This window comes from Martes martes (assembly GCF_963455335.1).
Source record: "Martes martes genome assembly, chromosome: 7".
In the NCBI taxonomy this organism is placed as follows: Eukaryota; Metazoa; Chordata; class Mammalia; order Carnivora; family Mustelidae; genus Martes; species Martes martes.
The window spans coordinates 83,232,186-83,250,198 of NC_137894.1; the positions used below are offsets into that span (position 1 = coordinate 83,232,186).

An 18,013-nucleotide genomic window follows, 5' to 3' on the forward strand; every position below is an offset into this window, starting at 1 on the left:
CAGCAGGCAGCTCGCCTCGCTCCGCCCCACGCGAGTCAGTCGTTGCGCCTCCCAGGCTGCGGTCAGAGGAGCCGGACAGAGGGGCGAGGCGCCCGCAGGCCCCGCCCCTCAGGCCGGTCCCACCCATCAGGGCAGGCCCGCTCCTCCTGCCGTGGCGTGGCTGGGCGCGGCGCGAGGTGGGCGCTGCCGGTGAGTCCCTCTTGGTGACGGCCGGCAGGGTCCGCGCCTGGGTGGGGGAGGCGGAGGAGGGAAAATGGGCTTATCGGCCATGACGTTCTATCTTGCTACCGCCAGCAGCCCTGTGGCGGCGACGACGATGGACCCGGAGCCAGCGACCCTTGCGGAAGGAGGAGAAGCGGTTGCAGCCTCAGGAGCTGCGGCCGCCGCGACGTTCAGGGAATCGGCTGGGCAGGTAAGTGGGGCCGCCGAGGGAGGCGGCGGCGCGGAGGCTGGGACTAGGGGAGCCCCGTCTCGTGTCTGTCTCGTCCGCCCGCTGCTCTCTTGGCCTGCCCGGCCTTCCCCCGAGCAGGCCGCTCGCCGGAGATGCGTTTCGGGGTTCCTTGTCACTGTAGCCCCACCTCTGCCCAAAGACACAGGCTTGGGGGGAAGGGGCGGACGCCTCCCCACACCAGGCGTCCCTCACCAACCCCTCCGCTGGCCGCGCCGCAGACTGCGGGGCTTCCGGGGGTGCTATTCCAGGTTCGGTCCGCGAGCCAGGGAAGGAAGGCGTGTCCCCGAAAGGCTGTCCTTAGAGTAACTGGAAGCCAGGTGGCGGCGGCTGCAGACGCTTCTCAGCCTCTCTGTGTGGAAGCGCCTGACTTGGCTTGTGCCCTTTGGTTAGCTAATAGCAACTATGTGCTGAGCGTTTACAGGCTTTATTTCACTTAATCCTAATAACTTCTGCATGATGTGGGCGTGATCCCCATTTCACCCGCGAGGTAACTGAGGCTCGGAGCTGCCCAGCAGAAACATAATGGGAGCTACGTTGTAAATTGTACGTTTTCTAGTAGCCATATTAAAAAAATAAAAATACATTTTAATGTTTTAATGCATATTATTAATATTTTGTTTAATCTAATATAACAAAAAACTTCAGTACGTAACTAATGTGAAAAGTTAACAGTGAGGTATTTTACATTGTCTTTTTGGTACAAGACTTAGAAATCCTGTGTGTGTATGCGTGTCACACCTACTGCACGTCTCAGTTTGAACTATTCTCATTTTAATGGAGCATTAGCCAGATGGTGCTAGTGGTTACTGTGTTGGATAGCCTAAGTTTAGAGAGTTAGGTAAGGTTTAGAGGTTTGTTTTGTTTTGGATTTGGTAGTCTAAAGTAATAGTTTAGAATCTTGGGCCGAGTAAAGCTAATGAAGAAATTGCTTTAACTCAGGAGTATATAGTGTGGGCCATTAAAAACCCGAGTTGCTTCTATGTAGAAATCTTTTCCACCTTCAGTGAAAATGAAGCCTTTTTAGTGGCTTCATTTTTGAGACTAACTACCAGAATGTCAGTAAGACTGACCCCCCATCCCCAACCACAGATTCCGAAGGGAATAGTGCCTGAATGTGAGTATAACTTTTGTAGTATAAGATGTAGTTTGCATGAACAAAAACTTTTCCACATAGTAGTTTTTATATGGAATTTCTTGTTTTTCTCCTACTTATGGAGGAAAGTAACCAGCAGGAAAGAATTCAGTGGCAACACTAAATTGGTTAGAGAGCCACATTTCATCTTCAGTTGAGACCTGTTGCTGACACAAAGCTGGGTGTATTTTCCATTTGATTTTTCCTTCTGTTCCTGTAATTGTTTTCACCACTGCTTCAAGTTTTGAATCGCTCTAATAGCAAAGTAAACATACCTGTATTGATTTATCAGCTAAGTATTGTTTGAAGAGAGGTTCTTCCTTTTGGTTTAGTGATATTATGTTATTTTCATATATTTGGTTGAAAAAGTAATAGATATCTAAACACTAAAGGAGACCGTTGAGCTGAAAGTAGAAAGTCATAGGAATACTCCCCTGGGCAGTATCTCACATTCACCAAAAGTAAGTTTGTCTTGTAATCATTCTGGGATTTCCTATGCATGTATAATATCTTCTTTTGTGTTAAACACAAATGGGTTCATACCATACAAACTATTTTCTAACTTTCCCTTTTTGCTCCCATTCACATTCCTGAAGGAGAAACATCTCTGAGAACCCCAGATCCATGCTTTTGAGTACAGTAAAAGAAAAGAGGCCAGTGAAGTGGGGGCTTGGATGGATGGAGAGCCTGCTATCCTTCATCAGTTTGTCAGAACTGAGCAATTCCAAGTGCTGTGTAGGGAAAAGAGTTAGAAATAGGAGCTTGGCTCTGTGTTTAGAATTTCACCTTAAGGGGCGCTTGGGTGGCTCAGTGGGTTAAAGCCTCTGCCTTCAGCTCAGGTCATGATCCCAGGGTCCTGGGATTGAGCCCCACATCGGGCTCTCTGCTCAGCAGGGAGACTGCTTTCCTCCTCTCTGTCTGCCTGCCTCTCTGCCTACCTGTGATCTCTATCTGTCAAATGAATAAATAAAATCTTTAAAAAAAAAAAAAAAGAATTTCACCTTAAACCAAGCCATACAGTACCTATTGTGACATTTTATCAGGCAAGTTCTCTGACTAAACTTTTAACCAAAATCTGAGCCTCAGTCTTATTAAAGAAGTTAAAATTTCAGTACACTACTTATTCATTTATGTAGCACCTCTGCTAAAAGAACTTATGATGTACTAGAACTATAGACTACAGAATATAGCAGTGAAGGATACACACTGTGCCAACTGCTATGTTGCAAGCTAAGCTACCTAGTAGGGAAGGTGATACAGAATGAAATCCATGACGTGTAGTACATATTTTAAAGAAGTTCTATGAAAGTGTATAAAAAGATAATTACCATTAAAATCAGGCCCCAGGGAACTAGATAAACAGATATACGGTCTGGTGGTTAACCATAAAATTGGATAAAAAGTGAATTGACAGTGCATCTATTAATTTCCTGGTATTAGGAACCCCTTTTTACACATCTTTGAAATTTGTTAAAATGGAATTTGTAATATTGACACTGAAATTTTTCTAAGAGGTTTATTGTTTATCTGTAAAAAAGAAACATTTGCAAAATTCAGAGAATAACTTTCATTTATAATTGTTGGAAAATTTTTCACCAAATTAATTTTCTGGTTGGTTTTAGCCATCATTACCGCCCTTCACTGTTTCCCCTTTTTTATTCCCTAAGTAGAGGTCGGAATCACATGTCATAGATTGTCTTTCACAGATTTTTTACGTGCCAGTCTGGTTCCTTAAGATGAGGTGTTGACAGAACTATGGCCTATGGGCCAGATCCCACCAGGGGTCGAGTCCCACATTGGGCTCCCTGCTCAGCAGAGAGTACTTCTTCCTCTCCTGCTTGTGTGCTCTCTCTCTCTCTCTCTGACAAATAAAATCTTTAAAAAAAATAAGAAAAGATTATGAATCATATTTCAGCCTTTGTAGGTTTAAAAAAATATTTTTTATTTTTTATAAAATAAATATATTTTATAAAATAAATATATTTTTATATATTTATAAAATTTATTTATAAAATAAATTTTATAAAAAATATTTTGGAAAGAATATAGCCAAGAGTCAGAGTTAATGGAGATAGTAGCTAAGTTTATACTAATTGTTATGATCCAGCTGGAATGTTTTGATTTATTAAAGTTGTCTAGGGAAGGTAAAGTAGTTGAGCCAATGAGAGACAGCCCTTCTCCTTTGCCTTTGTCTAAGAAAGGAAAAATTCAGCCAATAAGAAATTACTAGAGCGAACAGTGAGAAGCTGCTTCTGCTTTAATGGGGGTGGAATAGGTCATGGTGATGTACCCTGAAAGGTCTCAGCTATTTTCACTGACTGGGAACTGTTGCTTTGGCATTAGATCCATCCAGATAGTGTGACAACTGGATATCTAACCCAACTTCTCTGACTTTCCCTTGCTTGTAAATGGATCCACAGACCTGAGTAATGGTTTAGAAGGAAACGTTGTTGTTAGAACAACCATAAACCAAATCTTATTTCAAGGGGAAAAATGATAGGGTAGGAATGGCTCGCCATGTCTGGGGACCAGGTGAACTTGGTGGACCATGGTTTTTTTCTTTTTAAATATTTATTTACTTGTCAGAGAGATGATGGGGGGAGCACAAGCAAGGAGAATAGGCAGGTAGAAGGAGAAGCAAGTTCCCCACTGAGCAAGGAGCCTGATACGGGACTCCATCCCAGGACCCTGGGATCATGACCTGAGCTGAAGGCAGACGCTTAACCAAATGAGCCACCCAGGTGTCCTCATGGTGGGCCGTTTGTTGTTCATTTTGTTTATGGATATTATAAATGGGCTGATCTTCCTTCATTAAGGGCTAGGATTTGTTTGAACTCTTAAGACAGGCTAGGGAGAATTGTGGCTTTTGTTTTTTCAGGTTAATCCATAGATATCCCATGCTCTCAAGGTTTTCATGATCTCAGTTTGCTATACAGCAGTTATAGTTGCTGTCAGTGATGTGTGTTCAAGTGTCGCAATGCATGTTTTTTTTTTTAAGATTTTTATTTATTTATTTTGACAGAGAGATAGATATCACAAGTAGGCAGAGAGGCAGGCAGAGGAAGAGAGAGAAGCAGACTCTCCGATGAACGGATAGCCCGATGTGGGACTTGATCCCAGGACCCTGGGATCATGACCTGAGCCGAAGCCTGCTCCTTAACCAAGTGAGCCACCAAGATGCCCCACTGCGTGTGTTTTTTAGGTTGGATATGCCTGGATTCACATCCTGGCTAATGACTGAAACTTACCTTTGGGAAGTGAAGAACAGAGAGAGATATATAATTTCTGAAAAGAAACTAAAAGGATTAAGAGGAAATAATACAAAAATGAAGTTACTTATATTTGTATAACTGGGCAGTTCTAGTCCACTGTTTTTATCAGTATAACTCTGCAGTTTTTATCTCTGTTTTTATCAATATATCTCGCAACTGCAGTTCAAAGAACTTTCTTTCTTATTGGTTGAACACCATTCATGGGTTTAAATTGTGTGGTCATACCCACAAGTGTAAGAATCCTTACAGAGGACAAAATTTTTGAACTCTGGACCATCCTAGAAAATCCCACCAATGTGGACTCCAATTAATTGTGGCAGTCCTGTAGTCCTGTATCATTTTGTTTGGTTTAGTTTTAAAATTTTATCGGTAATACATGAACATATTCTCTTCACAAAACAAAACAAAAAAAACCAAAATACAAAAAAGAATAACTACTCCCTTACCTGTACCTCCTCCCCCGTCTCAGTACCTATCCCTAGGAGTAACCACTTGCTGGGTTTTTCTTCATAATTGTACTGTGCCTTTTTGAAGTACTCTAGTAAGGAGATGAAATAAAGGCTTTCTTAGGAGTTAAAACTTGAGGCAAGATAACAGTGAAAAGCTCTTTGTCCTCTCCCACAATATGCATTTACCTTGATTTGGGAACGTGGGTTTATATTTGAGGTAAAGTTAGTATATCCTAGGAATGAAATTTGGCTGTAATTAGAATTCCATAGACTATTGCATTAAAATTTGTAAAATGTTTTTACTATCTCCCATCCAAGTACTAACCAGGCATGACCCTGGAAGCTAAGGCTTCCGAGATCAGAAAAGATCAGGTGCGCTCAGGGTGGTATGGCCGTAGGCAAATCTTCTTACTATCAGGAAAACTCTGTTGTCACCTATGTGTTATTGACTAAGAAATTTGAAAGTTCAAAGATAGAACACTTAATGGGTTGTTTTCCAGATTTGATCTACAAGTGAGTTTTATTTGGACTGCACAGTGCTATAAAACATTTTTTCAGTTTAAATGTCTTCATTGGGGATGCTTTCTCCTCAGAGTCTACCCTTCCCTTTATAGTTTTGCTCACTTTTGGTGCCACTCGGCCTTAAAAGGCATTTTAATTTGGAACTCCTGTTTTGAGAAGAGGAGAGAAGCAGAGTTAAGTCGAATGGGTTTTGTTTTGTCCACAAGTAGCTAATCCCAGATCCAAAGGTTTAGGAAAGTTCCCTGCCATGAACTGGTATTTAATTTGATGTCTCTAATATATGTACATGTGCATCTATATGATTTCTTTTGATACTATGCATTGATCTGTAATTAGCATTATTCTTTAAAACGATTGATGGCCAGAGTATCTTCACATATTATAAGCATTGGAATTGCTCTGCTTGAAGTGGTGCTTGATTTCTTAGCCATTGACTTCAAAAAAGTTTATTTGGTTAAATTCTATTTTTTACCCTCTGTAGAAGGTATGTAGATGTTTGCTTTATTATTCATTAAACTCTACATTTATGTTATTGATATTCCTGTGTGTGTATGATGTCTTATTTTCTAAAAAAAAAAATTAAGGAATGGTTTCTGTTTCTTTATTCCCTAAAATAAAGCAATCAAGAAGTTTTTTTGCCATATGAAAGAAAATTAACCTCACTTCGAAACTCTCTATCTTAATTTATCGTCATTAGATGAATAGTGAAAGAGGCTTTGAAAATGTAGAACTGGGAGTTATAGGAAAGAAGAAGAAAGTCCCAAGGAGAGTCATCCACTTTGTTAGTGGTGAAACCATGGAAGAATACAGCACAGATGAAGATGAAGTCGATGGCCTGGAGAAGAAAGATGTTTTGCCTACTGTTGATCCGGTAGGTTTGATGCCCTTGTCAATAGTTTTTTTTTTTTTTTTTTTTTAAGATTTTATTTATTTATTTGAAAGAGAGAGAGATCACAAGTAGGCAGAGAGGCAGGCAGAGAGAGAGGGGGAAGCAGGCTCCTTGCTGAGCAGAGAGCCCGATGTGGGCCTCGATCCCAGGATCCTGAGATCATGACCTGAGCCGAAGGCAGAGGCTTAACCCACTGAGCCACCCAGGCGCCCCTTGTCAATAGTTTTTTTTATGAGAGTCCCACACTGCCTAGGGTGCTAAGAAGGCACCGTCAATAGTTTTTAAAATTGATTTGTTTCCCCTTAGACATCGAATAAAAGGGGTCTTTTGAGGTTTAAATCAACTATATTTTGGTTATAAAAGTATCCATTATGATTTGGATAGAAAACAGTATTTTTACACACATGGATGGAAATATTCCTGCATTTCAGTAGTCTTAAATAGCTTGAGTGTCAGAGTACTTTGTCAGTGTGGCTAGGTTTCTTTAATATTTATCTTACTAAAGAGAGTGCTTGGATTTTAGTCCCTTTGAATTAAGGATTATGCTGCCGTAGTAGTTCCCACCTAAAATTTAGGATTCATCAGTTCTTTTTTACATTATTGCCTCAAGTTTTGACTGGAAGATAGGAATCTATGGTTCTTAACTTTGTGTGCCTCATCAGCTAAATTTAAGAATTTCTAAATTATACATGATGTAACTATAAAATTATAGGACAAGCTGTACATTCTTAAAAAGGAGTGTTGTCCTTCTAAGTAGTCTTTGAAGTGTTTAGTTGATCAGTATTTACTGACTTTCTAGTAAGTACTGTTTTGGGCACTAGTGATGCAGCCATGGGCAACATAAATTTTTGTTCTTATATGCTAGTGGGAAGACAGGCAATAAGTACATATTATAATTACCAGACTGTAAAGTGCTGTAAAGAAGGGTAGCAGGATAGAGAATTATTACTTTTTTTTAGGATGGAGAATTATTAATTTGTATTTGATTTAAAAAGTTATTACTAGTATTTTATCAGGTTTGGCTTTTGATAGATTTTGTTTATTTAAAAAAATTAGATCCAGAGTCTCTACTATAGAATATATTCAGAGGACCATGCAATATACTCTGATGGCATTTCCAAATGCACGCAGAATATTACAGAGGTGTTTCATGCACTGGGAGAATTGTTGGAATAAGTATTTTTCTTTTAAATTACTTTGAAGGGGTTAGTTCTTATTTGTCGGTATACATTTGTATCTGTCTGTATGTTTTTAAAAATCGTTGTCTCAGTAGTTGCTCTTATTACATAGAAAGTGATACTAAAAGCATTGCATACTGGGGCGCCTGGGTGGCTCAGTCACTTGGGCATCTGACTCTTGGTTTTGACTTAGGTCATGATCTCTGGGTGGTGGGATCAAGCCCTGCATTGGGCTCCACACTCAGTGTGGAGTCTGCTTATCTCTCTCTCTGCTCTTCTCCTTCTCACACATACTCCCTCTCCCAAATAATAAATAAAATCTTTAATTTTATTTATTAAATAAGTAAATAAATTTTATTATTTTTGAGCATTAAAAAATAAAAGCATTGCATAGAAGAAAATGCATCCTTCCTACGTGCCTAAAAATTTACTTTTTTTAACAAGCTTTAGTGAGATACAGTTCACGTAGCATACAATTCACCAATTTAAAGTTATGGTGATGTGGCTTTTAGTATATTCATAGATGTGCACAACCATTACCACAGTCAGTTTTAGTACATTTGCATCACCTCAAAAAGAAACTCAGTACCTTTAGTTATTGTACATTATCCTTCATCTCCCCAACTCCTGATAATCACCATCTACTTTCTTTCTACAGATTTTCCTATTATGGACATTTCATAGAATGAAATCACATAACAAGTGATCTTGTGTAACTGCCTTCTTTGATTTAGCGTGTTTTCAACGTTAATACATGTTATAGCATATGTCAGAATTTCATTCCTTTTTTTGAGATACCACATTTGTCAGTATATGGACTTTTGGGCTATTTCTACCTTTTGGCTACTATGAGTAATGCTGGTGTGAACATTTAGATACAGTTTTTAATTTCTCTTGGCTATGTACCTATGAGTGGAATTGCCAGGTCATATGCTAACTATATTTAAACATTTGAGGAACTGCCTTGTTCTTTATTCTGTTGATAAAGGTGACATTGATTTTTGGCTGCAAAACTAGCCTTATATTCCTAGGATAAAACCCACTTGGTCTTGGTATATAGTTCTTTTTATATGTTGCAGGATTTAGTTTGCTAGTAATTATTGGAAATTTTTGCACCTGTACTCATAAAAAAATATAGGTCTATAATTTTCTTGTGATGTTTTTGTCTGGTTTTGGTTCCAGAATAATACTGGCTTCATAAAATGAGTTGAGAACTGTTCCTTCCTCTTCTGGGTTTTTGTTGGTTGGTTCTTTGGGGAGAGTTTGGAAGAATTGGTATTAATTCTTATTTAAATGTTTGGTAGACCTGGGGCGCCTGGGTGGCTCAGTGGATTAAAACCTCTGCCTTTGGCTCAGGTCATGATCCCAAGGTCCTGGGATCGAGCCCCGCATCGGGCTCTCTGCTCAGCAGGGAGCCTGCTTCCTCCTCTCATAGTCTATGCCTGCCTCTCTGCCTACTTGTGATCTCTGTCTGTCAAATAAATTAAAAAAAAAAAAATCTTAAATGTTTGGTAGACCTTACCTGTGAAGCTGCTTAGGCTTTTCATTGTGTATGGTTTTTTGATTCCTAAATTGTCTTATTTCTAAGTCCATTTTGGTAGTTTTATTTCATATGTTATCAAATTTGTTGTCACGTAGTTGTTCATAGTATTCCTTTATAGTCCTTTTTGTTTTTTCTTTTCTGATTCTAGTTATTTGGGTTTTCCTTCTTTTCTCTTGGGTCAGTTTACTTTAGCAAAAGGTTTGCCAATTTTGTTGATCTTTTCCAAGAACCAGCTTTTGGTTTCACTGGTTTTTTTCTCCATTTCATTAGTTTTCACACTAGTCTTTATTTCCTTCCTTTTGCTTGTTTTAGGTCTAGTTTGCTTTATTTTTTCCCATGTCTTAAGGTGGAAGGTTATCTTTCCTTTATTAAAGGAAGGTTATCTTTCTTCTTTATTAATTAGCTATGAATTTCCCTTTAAGAACTGCTTTAGTTACATCTCATAAGTTTTATATGTTACACCTTCATTTTCATTCATCTCAAAGTATTTTCTTTGACCTATTGGTTATTTAAGAGTATGTTATTTACTTCCCATATATTTGTTAAGTTTTCACATTTTATTTTCTGTTCTTGATTGTTTTTCTTGTTTTTAGTAGGTTCCATACCCAGTGTGGAGCCCAGTGTGGGGCTTGAACTCATAACCCTGAGATCAAGACCTGAACTGAGTTGGACACTTAACCAACTGAGCCACCTGGATGCCCCTACTCTTGATTTCTAATTTCACCCCATGTGGTTGAAGAAGATACTTGTATTATTTCTCGTTTTATTTTTTTATTTTTTTTTAAATTTTTTTATTTTAATAAACATATAATGTATTTTTCCCGTTTTAAATCAAAGTTTGTTTTATGGCCTAGCATGTGGTCTGTCTTGGAGAATGTTCTGTTTATACTTGAGGAGAATGTAGATTCTGTTGTTAGGTCACGTGTTCTGTAGGTGTCTGTTAGGTCTGGTTGGCTTATAGTGTTTTTCAAGTCTTCTGTTTCCTTGTTGATCTGCCTACTTGTCCTAATTGTTATTGAAAATGGGCCATCAAAGTCTCCACCTGTTATTGTTGAGTTGTCCCCTTCATTTTTGTGTTTTTGTTCTATTAAACCCCTTCTACTGAATTTTTCATTTCATTTATTGCACTTTTCAACTCCAAAGTTTCCATCCGGTTCTTGTTAATACTTTTTTAAAAAGATTTATTTATTTATTTATTTTAGGGAGAGAGAGAATGTGAGCATGGGGGTAGGGTTAGAGGGAGAGGAAGTGCGAGAGAAACAGACTCCCTGCTGAGTGGAGCCCTACAACCTGGGGCTCTCCATCTCAGAAACCTGAGCCAAAATCAAGAGTCAGATGCTTAACTGACCGAGCCTTTCCATTAATAATTTTCATCTCTTTATTAATATTCTCCATTCAATGCAACATTGTTATACTTTCCTTTATTTCTTTAATTATGGTTTCCTTAGTTCTTTGAACATACTTATAAAAGTTGCTTTGACATTTTTTTCTTTTAAATCCAGCATCTAGGGGCGCCTGGGTGGCTCAGTGGGTTAAGCTGCTTCCTTCGGCTCGGGTCATGATCTCAGGGTCCTGGGATCGAGCCCCACATCGGGCTGTCTGCTCAGCGGGGAGCCTGCTTCCCTCTCTCTCTCTCTGCCTGCCTCTCTGCCTACTTGTGATCTGTCAAATAAATTTAAAAAAAAAATCCAGCATCTAATCACTCATGTGTAGATTCTATTGCCTGCTTTTCTTCCTGTGTATAGCATACTTCTGTTTCTTTGTATGTCTCTTAATTTTTTGTACATTTTATACAATATATTACAACAACTCTGGATACTGCCCTTACCTTCTCCACTTCACTCCCTTGTTATTTGCTTGTTTTTTGTGTTTTGTTTTTTTGTTTGTTTGTTTAGTGATTGCTGGATTATTTTAGTGAAGTCTGTCTCCTCCCCACCTCCTGTTCTCTGGTACAAACTAGCTAGCCTTTAGTTTAGCCTGCATCTTCAGGGAATCTAAGAACTCCCTCTCAATTACCTCTTACCACAATCTCCACTGATTTTGAGAGCACCCTTTGGCCTTAGTTGCAGCTCTGTTGCAAATGAATTGAAGTCAGCTTATTTGAGAACAGACTAGGAGCTGTTTTATGGCTGGCTTTTCCTCCTGGGCAAAATCTCTTAGCCAGAGCTCTGAAGTTGGGGGTAGGCACAGTGTTGCATTTCTGAGTGACAGCCCTGGCTTAGGAGCTGAGTGCTGGTAGAGGTGGGGAGCAGTAGCCTTAGATCTTTTTGGGTTTTTTTGCTGTCTCATGAACAGAGACTGTCAGTGCCCTAGGATTCTCAGTGGCTCTACCATTCCATCAACGGGAGCTGACAGAAGGAGGGAGCAGGCACCTGTCAACTGCACTCACCTGAAACAGTCTCAGTAATAGGTGGCTTGTGGGCAGGAGCAGAAATGCTGATTGATGTTCTGTCATGCACTATTTGTCTTGCTGTGACTGGCTTATTTTATTAACATAATGTCCTCAAGGTTCATCTATGTTGTTGTATACAGTAGGATTCCCTTCTTTTTTTTTAAGGCTGAATTTTCCATTATATGTATTCCCACATTTTCTTTATCCATTCATTCATCAGTGGACATTTAGGTTGCTTCTACATCTTGGCTGTTATAAGTAATGCTGCAGTGAAGAAGGAAGTGGAAATATCTCTTGTAGGTCCTGATTTCAGTCCTTTTGGTTAAATACAAGTATTATAAATGGGGGAAAACAGCAGGATAGAGAAAATACAGCAATGTTGTAAAAACATACATGCTTAGGAAAAGACTTGGAAAATATATTAAAATATTAGTGATAATTATCTACAGGTGATAGAAAAATGGGTGGCTTTTATTTTCCTTATACTTTGCTCCATTTTCTTAAGTGTTCTACAAAAAATAAGCATTACTTTTGTAATTTAAAAATAAGTTGTTGAGGGGCTCCTGGGTGGCTCAGTGGGTTAAAGCCTCTGCCTTCAGCTCAGGTCATGATCTTAGGGTCTTGGGATCGAGCCCCGCATCGGGTTCTCTGGTCAGCAGGGAGCTTGCTTCCTCCTCTCTCTCTCTGCCTGCCTCTCTGCCTACTTGTGATCTCTGTCTGTCAAATAAATAAATAAAAATTTTTAAAAAAAGTTGTTTAATGGGGCACCTGGGTGGCTCTGTGGGTTGGGCCTCTGCCTTTGGCTCAGGTCATGATCTCGGGGTCCTAGGATCGAGCCCCGCATCAGGCTCTCTGAGGTGGGGAGCCTGCTTCCCCCTTTCTCTCTGCCTGCCTCTCTGCCTACTTGTGATTTTTCTCTCTCTGTCAATAAATAAATAAATAAATCTTTTTTTTTTTTAAAGATTTTATTTATTTGTTTATTTGTCAGAGAGAGAGCACACACAAGCAGGCAGAGAGGAAGGCAGAGGCAGCAAGAGAAGCAGGCTCCCTGCCGAGCAAGGAGCCCGATGCGGGACTCGATCCCACTGGGATCATGACCTGAGCCAAAGGCAGCGGCTTAACCAACTGAGACACCCTTGTGTCCCAATAAATAAATAAATCTTTAAAAAAAAAATAAGTTGTTTAAAAACAAAAAAAGATAGCAAGTCTGAATAGTTCTTATTAAGGAAGGGGTGGATACTCAATTATTCAGGTAGAGATAGATACTTAAGTTTTTGGAGAAAAAATGAATCAGCTTAAGTTTGCACCATAAACTGGAAGTCTTGAAGACCAAGATCTGGCCCATTTCTCTTGTTACTGGGGTAGTGGCATGGTGGTGATGCTGGCAGTGGTGGCAAGGTTCCAATGTAGGCTCTCGAGTCATCTGTCCTTTCAATTCAGTAAGATCAGTGTCTAAACAAAGAGCCCCATGCATTCATTCTGTGTAATTGTGTGTGATAATGATAGATGTTATTCAGGGATCCTTAACCAGTTCCTCAGCTCTGGAGCAGGTTTGACTCTTTGGTAGTCACTGCAGGGATATTAGCAATTGTTCTCTCTAGAAACAACTCCAGGAGAATTGGTCCACTGAGAAATATATGCTTTCCTTCAAAAGCCTGTTTAATCCTTTTCTAAGTAGCTTATTGGCCCTGCCATTATCATGTGTTACAGAAACTGGTTCCATTCCCTATATTACTGCACTGTCCTGTTTGCTGTAAAAACTGTAAGGTAAACACCAAGATGAGAGCCTTTTTTTTTTTTTTTTTTTTTGGCTGGGTACTGTATACTTTATTGATGGTACATGACAAGGTAGGGCTCCCCAAGCCCCTCCCCTTCTTCAGAGGGTCTGGGATGGAAACAGTGGAGGTTGGGAGATTCTCAGTGTTTCGGGGGATAAATTGGGGCAGGGACTCCCCAGCAGCTCAGGGCCTCTTTCTTCCTCTTGCTGTGGCTGGGGCTGATGGTCCAAGGGCCTCTTACTCCTTGGAGACCATGTAGACCATAAGGTCCACCACCTGGTTGCTCTAGCCAAATTCATTGTCATACCAGGAAATGAGCTTGACAAAGTGGTCGTTGAGAGCAATGCCATCCCCCGCATCGAAGGTGGAGGAATGGGTGTCACTGTTAAAGTTGCAGGAGACAACCTGGTCCTCAGTGTACCCCAGGATGCCCTTGAGGGGGCCCTCTGATGCCTGCTTCACCACCATCTTGATGTCATCGTATTTGGCAGCTTTCTCCAGGCGGCAGGTCAGATCCATGACCAACATGTTGGGGGTGGGGACGAAGAAGGCCATGCCAGTGAGCTTTCCATTCACCTCAGGGATGACCTTGCCTACAGCCTTGGCCGCACCAGTGGAAGCAGGGATGATGTTTTGGGCAGCCCCTCGGCTGTCACGCCACAGCTTCCCAGAGGGGCTGTCCATGGTCGTCTGGGTGTTGGTGATGGCATGGATAGTGGTCATGAGTCCTTCTACAATGCCGAAGTTGTCATGGATGACCTTGGCCAAAGAAGCCAAGCAGTTGGTGGTACAGGAGGCATTGCTGACAATCTTGAGGGAGTTGTCATACTTCTCATTGTTCACACCCATCACGAACATGGGAGTGTCAGCAGAAGGAGCAGAGATGATGATCCTCTTTGCCCCGCCCTCGATGAGAGCATCTTAAACAGAATCCCTAAAATAACTCTTATCCCCACATAAGAGAGATGCTTCCAGCTTTGAATATAGAAGATACAGTGGATTTGATTGAGAAAGTCATAAATATACAGTATTTTCTTAGTTGAACATATTTGTTTACTTGGACACTCATTCTTAGTAGATAGAGATAAAAGAGCTAACTCACTTCCGTTTCTTTTCAAGAATACTATCACAGAAGTCAGCATACCTGCTTTTCATGGGAAGACTGTTGTGTGTTTCCCCCTTTTCTCTTTAGTCCATCTACCTAGTCTTACAGATATCTTGTGTTTTCTGTTTTAATACCTTATAATCATGGATGTATATCTTAGCTAAGAATATTATGTATAATTTCATCATTTTTCTCCTTCCTGGAAATATTAAAATAATACTACTATTAATAATATTATTTGATTGATTGTTCTATACTATACTTTCTTTTGGTAAACAGAAATATTAGTACAATGAAGCATGCTTTTATTACTGATTTCATCCACAGAAGCAAACTGTTATCTGTGTGGCAAGCTTCACAGAAGTGTTCTATGGCAATGACAGCACCAAGATTAATAGTGGAGTTGTGCACTGTAGATTGCCTTCTGCCATTTGTCCTGCTTTACTAAATGCACACGGAGTTTGTCTTGGGGTGTATAGTCTAGGCCCTTCTTAATCCTTTTTAAGATTTTATTTATTTATTTGTCAGAGAGAGTGAGCACAAGCAGTAGCAGGCAGAGGCAGAGGGAGAAGCAGGCTCCCTGCTGAACAAGGAGCCTGATGTGGGACTTCATCCCAGGAGTCTGGGATCATGACCTGAGCCCAAGGCGGATGCACCCAAGCACCCCAGGCCCTTCTTAATCCTTAAAGAAACAAAATACTCACCTTGCCATTTACTGGTCACTTATTTTCCCATCATTGAAAGTTCATTTGATGTGCTGTTACTTATCCTGCTTACTTTCTCTGAATCTGAATTTCCTCGCTGTACTATAAGTATGTTGTACTGTATGATTTCTTAAGGTTCCTTTCTATTTATTGCATACTCTCTCTGATATTGTGCTTATGAACAATGAAGATAAAAAAGCAGCAAGACAGAAGAGGCTGTAGATTGTCAATTCATACCAACTCCATTTTAGTTGCTGCTGCTTTCTTTGGTTATTCCACAGACTTAGGGTAAATATTATAGCTATATGGGTAAATATAAAAAGTCTTTGTGGAATGCTGTCTCTAAAGCTTCTAAATTTTTAATTGGATTGTAGTCTGTAGTACTGTCTATAGAATATTCTATGTGCCAACCAAATATTTGATTGCTTCATTCTGGCCTAAATATACCCAATGGGTTTAGGTATGAATGTTGCTAACCTGACTTCTCGTTGCAGACAAAACTCACCTGGGGCCCCTACTTATGGTTTTACATGCTCCGAGCTGCCACATCAACCCTCTCAGGTATTACTTTTCTGTTTGAATATTGTACAACTGCTATAATATGCTGCAAGAACAAGAACTTTACCAAATGGGGTGTTTCCAAAGTGAAGGAGAAACATTAGGGGTTAATCACTCTGTTCTCAGCAGCTAGCTAGCATTGGATATTAATCTAACTTGTACTTCACTTTAAAACATTCTTCACTTTCAAATGGTGGGGTTTTTTTTTAGAGAAATGAAAAATGGCTTTATTAATTTATTTTATATTAATTTTTGTGTTTCTGGACTTTCTGTGTTAGCAACTATTTTGTTATTTTGTTACATAGTTTTGTACTGATACTGTTCTTACTCTGACTATTCTAGAGCCTGTATTATACAATTCATTTATTTTTAATTTCATTAATACCTCATATCTTAAGTTGAGCTATAACTAAGTCATTGAAGGAAATGAACTATCAACATATGAGTTAATCATGCTAATTTTAAATATAGGTTTTAAATTATAAAGCTTTCCTCTATTTTCAATTTCAGCTCTACGATAGCTTCTATCATTTTCTGCTTTTTATTATAGGTAATTTGGGATAGTAATTCATTCAAAAAACATTTACTGAGCACTCACTATTACTAGGTAGTGTGGTGTAAGGAAAATCTTCATTTTCAGACCTGGATTACCTTTCGAATCTGCTTCGTCAGCCCCTCTGAGTCTAACCTTTCACAGTGCCTGGCATGTGGCAGGCCCTCAGGGAATGTTACAGTGCAAGCTGTTCCTCCCCTAGAATCTAAAGATGTCCCAACTCTCTAAGTCTATGTTTTTTCTTGAAAAAATAGACATGTAATAGATCATTATAATACATGGTGATACATGTATAATTGGAGATATGAGCAGAGTGTTGTTGGGAACCCAGAAGGAGCTACTAGTGCCTCTTGAGGAAATCAAGGAAGATACACGGAAGAGATGCACTGAGTGTTCATAATCTCCCTGAGGGCAGGGACTGTAACTTTTGTATTCTTACAGTGCCTTGCACATAGAACGTGCTTAAGAAATGTTTATGGAATTATATAACCCATTTAGCTTTTGTGTTTTTGTGTTTGTTTGTTTTTTGCCATTTAACTTTTGTATCTTCAGTGTGTGACTTTCTTGGAGAGAAGATTGCATCTGTTTTGGGCATCAGCACCCCAAAGTACCAATATGCCATTGATGAGTATTACCGGATGAAGAAGGAGGTGTGTCTCCTTTTTACATTTTTTTGCTTCAGTTTGATTTACTGTGGACTTAATGGGTTGTGTAATGAGCATATATATCCTCTCTAGCCGCCCAAAAGAGAGAGCTCCCTTAGGGTAGGCATTTCATTGTAGAGTTACTAATTAATCAAGTTAGATATTTTTAATTTATATGTTTATAAACTGAAATTTCCCTAGGATCTTGGTGTGAGACTAAGCTGGATTTCATTGGGCTAGGTGTTATGTGAGGTACCTTATAAATGATCTTATTTAATCTTCATACATCTCTCTTTGGATTATTATTACAGTTTTCAGATGAGGAAATAAGACAGTCTCTGTACTTAGAACCTGTAGACTGGTTGTAGGAGAAGTGGAGGATTTGAAGCACAGAAAATTACAAGTACTAGAAATGTGTAAGTGCCAGGCACACTGTGTGTGTTAAGGCACAAAGAGGTGAGGCAATTTGTCTGCAAATGTAGTGAGGTTTTAGGGTCGGAGTGAAATGAGTTTAGCCTTGAGAAAAGTTTGGCTCCTAAGAGCATAGGCTGAAGAACCAAAGGGTCCGAATTCAAATTCTGACTGCCCCACTTCTAACTTTGAAAACCATTGGTGCAAGATACTTAACTTTTGTAAGCCTCAGTTTCTTCATCTTTATAATGAGAAAAATTGTGGCATCTGTGTTCAGGGTGGCTCTAAGGATTAAATGAGTTGATATATAAAATGCTTAGAACAGTACCCAGTGTATATTGGTGAACACAAAATAAATATTAGAATCTTGTATTATTCTTCAAGCAAATGGGGAAGGGAATTCAGCTAAAGCGAGAATGTAGAGGCATGAGG

The 18,013-nt window shown here is 39.6% G+C and overlaps 1 protein-coding gene and 1 pseudogene across 4 annotated transcripts in view; one reads left to right on the forward strand and one right to left on the reverse strand.

Moving 5' to 3' along the window:
• The window catches only part of FAM177A1 (family with sequence similarity 177 member A1), a 21,068-nt gene continuing 3,055 nt past the window's right edge, over positions 1–18,013 (forward strand). Inside the window, exons 1-6 of one of the 3 annotated variants that reach the window (XM_080808115.1) lie at positions 154–189; positions 298–412; positions 4,606–4,747; positions 6,524–6,697; positions 15,910–15,976; positions 17,079–17,176. In XM_080808115.1, coding sequence (XP_080664241.1) covers positions 4,685–4,747; positions 6,524–6,697; positions 15,910–15,976; positions 17,079–17,176 — 402 coding nt within the window. In that variant the 5' untranslated portion in view covers positions 154–189; positions 298–412; positions 4,606–4,684. Of the gene's footprint in view, positions 190–294; positions 413–4,605; positions 4,748–6,523; positions 6,698–15,909; positions 15,977–17,078; positions 17,177–18,013 lie in introns of all 3 variants that reach the window. The other 2 variants (XM_080808113.1, XM_080808114.1) reach the window with 2 other exon arrangements.
• On the reverse strand, positions 13,844–14,748 carry LOC308346048 (glyceraldehyde-3-phosphate dehydrogenase-like; annotated as a pseudogene). The gene is made up of 2 exons: positions 14,709–14,748; positions 13,844–14,526 (listed from the first exon to the last, which is right to left on the reverse strand). The product of its transcript is annotated as a glyceraldehyde-3-phosphate dehydrogenase-like (transcript).